The following is an 8451-nucleotide window of genomic DNA, read 5'->3' as shown; positions in this document are numbered from 1 at the left end:
TTCACCTTTTTGGGAAACTACCTTCTTTCCTCTGTTTCTCACAAACACAACAATCTACAAAGCATATTCACGTAAAATAACATTTTAGTTGGAACAGGGAAGAACTTGGGAGGAAAGAATTAACTGAACTGGAAGCTGTATAACTGAAATTTATTTGGTAAATGAGGAATTCTCAGGAAATAATGAAAATGAGGCGTCACCAGACTTTTCTTTGCTCAATTCTCCTTTTCCTCAGATTCAGAATGAAAATGTGAGGGAGGGAGATGGGGAAGTGTGCAGATGAGCACGGCACATAATATTTTACAAGCTCATAGCTAGTAAATTATATTGTTACTAGCTGCTCAAGGAATGTGATCTTCGGAGAAAACACTCCTCAGAATGGCAAAGGGGGGAAAAAAATCCATGTTAAAGGAGAAAATAAACATGTAAATCATAGTAGTAAAACTATATCAGTTAGGTATGTGTAGGGAAAAACAACTGCCCTTTCCTAATAGATTTCCCCACAACTTTAAAATAGATTTCCTCCTAATAAGTCTTCTTTCCCAATAAGTATTATCTTTCTGTATAAAAAATAATTTGCAAGATAAGAAAGACAGAAACCAGAGGAATTTCATTTCATCTGTACAGAAATAATTACTCTCCCCACCCCCGACCCCTGTTTTGGCCACACTGTGTGGCTTGCGGGATCTTATTTCCCTGACCAGGAATTGAACCCCAGGCCACAGCAGTGAAAGGGCTGAGTCTGAACCACTGGACCACTGGGGAAATTCCCAGAGATACTTACTTTCATGAGACAAAAAACTCAAGAGCACAGTACACAGCAGTTATTTATTTAAATACTTGAAAAGGTCAATGATGGAAAAAATAGGTTTATCATGAGAGTTTATATTCATCAGATTTATTTTACCATTTAAAAAAGTGCTGCTTCTAGGTTATCCTAGCCAGATATAGAACAATTCATGACACATGCAGCTACTGTAATATACTATAATAGACACAGCCATTATAGAACAATTTACACTTTGGGAGGAAGTTCAGTAGTAGTAATGGTGACCGTTTATTTAAACTAAAAACATTGATAATATACAAATCTGTTTTCTCTTTTGATTGAAAGGGCTATAAAATTCAACGTACTGACAAAGGAAGCAACATAATCACACGAGTGACACCTCTGCTAAGTGCCTTTAGCTTCCTCCTTCCTTAGAGGAGAGCCTCACGTTCAACCACACAATTTTTAGACTGCACGATGACTTCAAGGCTGGCCTACCATAAAGGACGGGACCGCAAGAAATTCATGTTTTTTAAAAACAGAGAGAAAACGGCAAATTGTGCCTTGTGTACTCAAAGTACCCAAAGATCATTCTGAGTAAATGTGAAATAAATAAGTGATCGATGAGTAAAATACAATCTCAGAGCTGACTTAAATCTAGGAGAGTGAGCCAGCTGAGCACTAACAATACCATGTCGTAACGTCCAGAGACATCGTTTCTGGAACTCAGTCTGGGAGACCGTATCTTGCCTGAATATGTACATTATTTACAAAATATTCCCTTTTGGCCTCTGAAAGTTAGCCATTTTAGTTTGGCTGTTAAGTGGTTTCTTTCATATGCTAGCCAGTATTGCAGTTATAACTATCATTAAAATACTCTTATGCATGAATTACAAATATTAATAAAGTAACTCTGCAATGTATAAATATCTCAATATTTCTAGCGGAATTTAAAGCATTCAGAATGTACATAAAAGTATTTGTTTTTGGTAGGGCCAGTATTTTTTTTTTTTAATCATCGCTGTTTCAGTAATGCTTTGTACATGGCAAAGCCCAAAACTGCAAAAACAGTAGCACCAAAACTTGCTCGAAGCCAAAACGTGGAGCTCTTGAGGTCAGCTTGTGTCACGTGCCTGTAGTCAAAAAATATAATTAATGTTTAAAACATGATTAGTATGAAAAAAACAGTTATGTGGACAGTCTATTTTTAGGGAAGTATTAGCACACTTGTCAGACTAATTGCATACAGTAATGGTCACCAAAAGCATTTGTCAATAAGCCCGTATGTACACTGCTTAGAATGTCACTGTCTTAAGACATACTGTAGACATTTGGGAGTAAACAACATCTAAAATGTTAAAATTTTCTTCACAAGAGAAATGGAGAACTTAGACAAATCAACCTGCCACTTTTTAATACCAGCATGGTCCTTCAAAATGAGAGGTTAAGGCTGAAACCACACAATTTTGAGAGTCAATTTCATGGAATCTCCTGTCCCCAGGAACCAAAAGCTATCTTGTAAGCAGTTAAGTGACAAGTGACAATACTTTTCTAACAGCAACGCTTAAAATCAACTTTAGAAACACTGAGTCCCATAAAAATTTACCAAAAAAAAAAAAAATCCCAAAAAGGAAGGGGGAAGATTTACCAGTTTGCATTAATTTGGTTACTGCTGATTAAAGAAAGAAGAAGAAACAAACAAACCAAACTCTGGTATTAGTCAGACAGGCAGTGACAATGGTACCAACCAAAGGACATAATGTAACATGATGGACTGAAAGGTAAATGACACAAAAGAAGCCATATTATGCGTGACGAGAACAAGGACAGCCTGTACCACAAACTGAGTTTGTGAGCATGCTCAGTTAATAACACTGCTAAGCACCCTCAAGGGTCTCAAGTATGACAGCTTACCATAAAGAAGATTAAGCTTCAAAGAAAAAGTTGGAACATTTTATTCAAGTGTCACTGAAGGTTTAGTTAAGTGAACATAATTGAGGTGATCTAGAAAACTTACAGGATTAAGAGTTTAGAGAAACTGCCTAGGTTATTTTACAACTGAACTAATAAACAAACAGATTTGAAGCAAGAGTCAGACATCATTGAAAGACCAAGACACTGACACAAGCGAAAGAGTTAAGAGCCAAGAATATATAAACTGTACAAAACTACTCTGCCTCAGTAATAGTCAAGAGTGAACAATCAGATTAGTTATCACACAATGCAATCTGTACATCCCGAAGAAGCAAGGCTGTCGTACAAGCAGAGTGCTCCATGCCTTACCACCACAGGGAAACAACACACAGCACTCCAACTCCTTATCCTCCCCAGTTTCTGTTTAAAAAAGGCACTCCTTACATAATCATCATTTTACAAAGCAAAGTGATAACACAGATTCATGCCACCTTGCAAGTTAGTTCTTCCAACAGGCAATATTTCATTAAAAAGAAAAAAAAAAAAGAGTTAGGGAAGAAAATACTTAGGTTTTTTAGTTTTTTTCCAGTTTTTCCAATAGGAAAAACTCCAACATAGCCAACCCCACTGGTTGTGGGAAATGTTACCTGGCTTCAAGAAAAAGTGGACCGTGAGATGACTCCATGAAGATGGAATCTTCTACAGAGCTGACGGCGTGCACCTGGTGAGTAATACTGCCTTCGTCGTCTGCTAACAGCATGGCACCCCACTCAGCTACCCGGGCTCTTAACCTTTTATACACATGCATACAGTTTGCAGTTCACAGCACAGCTCACAAAAGAAGGGGACTGAAAGTAATATCTCTTGATTAAACATCCCACACATAAACTGAGTTGCCATCCTATTATATGATGCATCTCATGATTTCTATATTTAAAATGAATTTATCTGCTAGAATATTGCCAAACTTTGAAAAAAAAATCTATCTATATATACGCTTTTAAAACACTCACATACCATGCAGGGAAACCTAAGGCTGTTATATACCTTCTCTATGTATCCCCCAGGGCTGGTCTTGGTATATCTGAAAGACTAAGAGAAGCCCTGGAAACTAATACTATAAACAGTACTTGACAATATTCAGTGACTAGAAGTACTTACTCAAAATGAGGCTATTAGTCTTGAAGTTGAGAGATGCTTCTAATTTCTGATTACTAAAAACTACAAACATATATCTATAAAAAAAACAAAAGAGTAAAACATCCCAAACTCTGACTGTCATGGTCCTATGACGAGAGTTTCAGAGTTTACAACTCCGAGTCAGCAGAGATGTAGAGGACGGAAAGTGAGAACATGGGCTCAAAGCGCACCAGAGTTCTGCTTCGGCTTTGGTCTCTCTGTGATTTTCATGCGTCTCCATGAACAGAAAATATTTTTACACTTTTTTTTTTTACACTTAATTATAAAGTAAGTGTAAACGGGGTTAGGATGTTAGCTATAGTGACATTAAAATCAGTGAAAATAATTTCTTATAAATATTCTTCAAGTATGGAATCTGTTAACACAGCTTAGCTCTCTTTGCTGTTGCTGTAGTTGTGTGGCTTTTTTTTTTCTACACTGCATGGCATGTGGGGTCTTAGTTCCCCAACCAGGGATCGAACCCGCAACCCCTGCAGTGGAAGCAAGGGAGTCTTAACCACTGAACCAACCAGTGGGGAAGCCTGTCCTTTTGTTGTTTTTTGAGTAGTACCATTCATGAAATAATATATTTTGTCTGACTTTATTGCTTAGCTTTCTTTTGCATTTCCAGATAGTAATTATTACTTTTCCCTAAGCTATAGTATAGCCTTCAATAGGCAAAACAGCGCTTCATATTTATAGATGACAAACAATATAGATACATGTTCAATATACAGCTAGTTTAAATCTCAAGGCAACCATTAACTTATAAAGTACATTTCAATGACTCCATTGATGTTACAGTAGTTAAGATACTTTTAGACATGGAAAACTACTTTTTAGACAGAAAGCTACTTAGAGAATTATTTTATGCTTTTACCATATGCACTTAAAAGCTACATTAACCAGGCTTTACTTATAAGGAAAACACATTTATAATGGATGGCATATTTGCATTGCCTGCCTAACAACACCTGAATAGACAAGAGTGTGATCTTAATTGTACCCCATAAGTGTGAAGAACTGAGCCATGCTTGTCATTTCAGGTCTCAAGCAGAAGCAGAGCAACAGTTTCAAAAAGCTGCTTCCCAATTCATGTCTAAACTCAAGCAAAAAGCAATTCTTCCACAATTCTTTCCAAATGACTCATATAAAATATCTTAGAATAAATTATGTCTTACTGTATGTTTTTTCTTAGGTTTTTTGGCTATTAAAAAAGTAATATAAGCACATTATATGAGAAAATGAAAGTAGGAAGGAAAAAATCACTTAGAGTCACCTAAGGCAACTAATTAAAATTTGTGGTATTTTCTTTTAGGCTTTTTAAAAATGTATTTCTTACATAGCTGCAAACACAATGCGTATAATTTATATATTTTATATCCTTAAATATATTACACAAGGTCTTTTCCATGAATTATAGAAACATCCTTTTAAATAGCTGCATTGTATTTTTATTGGTGGCTATTTCCATTTACAGATACCTATAACTAAAGTGATAAACACTATTTTACATAACATTTTCCACTACATTTAAAACAGTTTCCTTAACACAGACTTTCCCAAAATGAAAATTACAGGGTCAAAAATGTGTGTTTGTGTGTGTGTGTTTAAAAAGGCTCTTTTTTTCCCCAATCTATTGATATACCAGAATCACACATTTCCCTATTGTATGTGGAATAAAATAATTTAGGTTCAGCAGTATCTCTTTTTACAACATAAGAAATAATGACTAAATGGTAAAATATAACCTTAATTAATCATATAAAGCTTGCTAGAGCTTTTGAGTTCTTAGGCAGAGAATACCTGTGTTCTGAATGCTGGCTTTCTGGCTTAAAAGTGCTCCGGGCCCATTCGTCAATGAGACAACAACCGCTCTTTGACCCAAGTGTGGGAGCAAACCAACAAGTTTGGACCTAGGTATTATTAAGGCTGCTACTTAATAAGGCAGAAAGAAGGAAATGTTTCCAAAATTCAGGCAATAAAGAGGTAAATTAAAAACTGTGTGAAGGTCGCAGAAGGTGCGTAACGATGGACCAAAATTCCTATGCACCTTTACACAGAATGCCTAAAAGAAGTCATACAACATGCTCCAATTAACTCTGCAATTTACAGCAAATATAAGAACATGAACTAAAATCTTTATGGGGTTCAGTGTATTTAACCAATAATAAAGGGAATGTTATCAATTGCAATGTTCAGAATCATAGAATAATCAAATCCTTTATAAAGGGCTCAATGGAACTAAACCTATTCCAGCTATTCCCAAATAGGTATTTTTAATTTTGTTCTCTATAATGTGTTACAAGACTTTATATATGAGGTATAAAAACTATACAGGCATACCTCAGAGGTATTATGAGTTCAGTTCCAGAACACTGTAATAAAGTAAATATTGCAATGAAGGGAGTCAGATGAACTGTCTGGTTTCCCAGTGCATAGAAAAACTATGTCTATGCTATACTGTGGTCTACTAAGTGTGCAATAGCATTATTACTAAAAAAAACAACCGTACACATACTTCATTTAAAAATACTATAAATATCGCTAAAAAAGTGCTAACGATCACCTGAAAATGCAGTTACCACAAACCTTCAATTTGTAAAAACCACAATATCTTCGAAGCACAATAAAGCAAAGCACAATAAAATAAGGTATGCCTGTACTGCAGAGACCTAAATGTCTGCAAAAATTAGAATTTGAGGCAGGAGGGGAATTCAGAAAGGTCCAGGTATCAACTAATCTAGCCTTAGACTGCAGGCTATTATGCAGAGGAAAGAAAAGCTCAATAGTACATACTCAAAAGCAGTGAAGTTAAGAGACTGTGGAAGAGTAGCTTCCACCCAGTCACTTTTATCAGTCTTCCCATACAACTTCTCAGAAATAAATTTGAATTTCATATTTTTTATTCTTCTATCTCACCACTTCACCCTTCCCAAACAAGGTGTGCAAAGGCACTAAAAATGAATAGTCTCCTAGTTTTATAATTCTTTCCATACATGTATCTCAGGTATGTATCTTTAAGTTAATACTATGAAACAGTCTATGCCACTGTAATGCATGTAACCTAAAGTTAACTAGGGTTCACAGATATCATACATAGCTTTTTCCTATTTGTAATTACATATCCCAAATTGAAAATTATACTGAGGTCATCGAAACTATAGTTAACTCTTTTGTTTTTAAACTTTAAAAAAAAAATGTCTCTGGATCTCCCTGCTTTTCTTCCTCTCCCTGCTTTATGTTTCTTCCTGGTGAAGTAGTTTTTTATATTTATCTCTAATAATAATGCCATTACTGTTAATTATAGTTTTAATAATGTCAGTTCTCCTAATTGAACAATTCATACCTAGCAGGTATGAAATATTTTAATATTTCTCAAAATAGGTTAAGAAATCAAAATATAGTGTTCAAGGAAGATGAACTGCAACACAAATCGTAAGAAAGCTGTTAACTGAGCATGCCTAAACAGTAACAAACTTAGGAAAAGGACACAGGTGTGCAACGTCAAATGCTTCACCAAGCATTAGAGGAATAAAAATTCACAGATGACTGTAAATACATGGGAAATAAATAACGTTTATATGTTAACTACTGATAAAGGTTGGACTAAGCAAACTCCATTCTGTCATGTCCTTTAAAATACTAATCAAATGGCAAAAAATTTTTAAATTATATGCAGCAGCAGCTTACTTGGCAAGAATCTATAACACAACTCTGGTGCAATTTTAAATGCATGACCATGTATATGCATTCAAATTCAAAGAAAAGCCTTGTAAGGACCTTTCATATAAATATAAAAGTTTCATATGAAATTAAAACACAGGATGCACTTCCTTAAAATGCAGTATTTACTGTAACATGGTATCATACGGACTCTTATATTCCCAATGGAATCTCTGTAGCATTAAGATTTCTAGGAAACCATCCTCTTTATAAGGCAATCCTGTGAAAGGCAGTTCATTTTGGTGTGACAACTGTAAAACACCTTTCTTCAAAAATAGAGCTCCTATATTAAGTAACATGACTTTAAGAGATGTGGAGGAACTTAGGTGATTGGTAAAGTAATAAGGGCAAATGAAGTAAGTCATTAATGAATGGATAAAAATAAATGTCTCATGTATCCAAATTTTAAAAATACATTAAAAAGCAGAGTAAAAAAATACATGGGTATGACCATCCATCATATTCAGCATGGAGCTACACACTTTGTTGCTGAAGTAAAATACTATTACCAAACTTAGGAAGTAATAGGAACAAATAATCTGTACAAAGAAATAAGAGAACCAAAATATGTATCAAAGAAAACTACACCAAAATGGTAAATTGTAAAATAAACAATATGATTAAACTACAGGTTAGGAAAAATGGGAGGACTAGACACTGAAACGCAGCTGGGAAAAGGATCAAGAGTTAAAAAATGACTAGGTGGCACAGACAAACAAATCAAAGTGAACATCTAAGGAAGGGGCAACTCAAGTGCTGGCTAGAGCACACTGCACACTAGAGCACACTAATGCACTAGCATACACGGGTGCACTAGAGGACCCTGGGGCACGAGAGGACCCTGGGGCACGAGAGGACCCTGG

At 35.4% G+C, this 8451-nt stretch overlaps 1 protein-coding gene across 9 annotated transcripts in view; it reads right to left on the bottom strand.

The window, feature by feature from the left end:
- Nucleotides 1–809: 809 nt before the first annotated feature.
- Nucleotides 810–8451, bottom strand: part of RHOT1 (ras homolog family member T1) — a 59976-nt gene continuing 52334 nt past the window's right edge. For 5 of the 9 annotated variants that reach the window (XM_040244006.1, XM_040244009.1, XM_040244008.1 and 2 more), the window contains one exon: nucleotides 810–1902. In XM_040244006.1, the coding sequence (XP_040099940.1) occupies nucleotides 1785–1902 (118 nt within the window). In that variant the 3' untranslated portion in view covers nucleotides 810–1784. Of the gene's footprint in view, nucleotides 1903–3330; nucleotides 3475–8451 lie in introns of all 9 variants that reach the window. The other 4 variants (XM_040244004.1, XM_040244005.1, XM_040244012.1 and 1 more) reach the window with 2 other exon arrangements.

The sequence above is a fragment of the Oryx dammah genome, unplaced genomic scaffold, assembly GCF_014754425.2.
Source record: "Oryx dammah isolate SB20612 unplaced genomic scaffold, SCBI_Odam_1.1 HiC_scaffold_8, whole genome shotgun sequence".
In the NCBI taxonomy this organism is placed as follows: domain Eukaryota; kingdom Metazoa; phylum Chordata; class Mammalia; order Artiodactyla; family Bovidae; genus Oryx; species Oryx dammah.
Note: the sequence above shows the minus strand (reverse complement) of the source record. Positions and strands in the feature narration are given on the sequence as shown.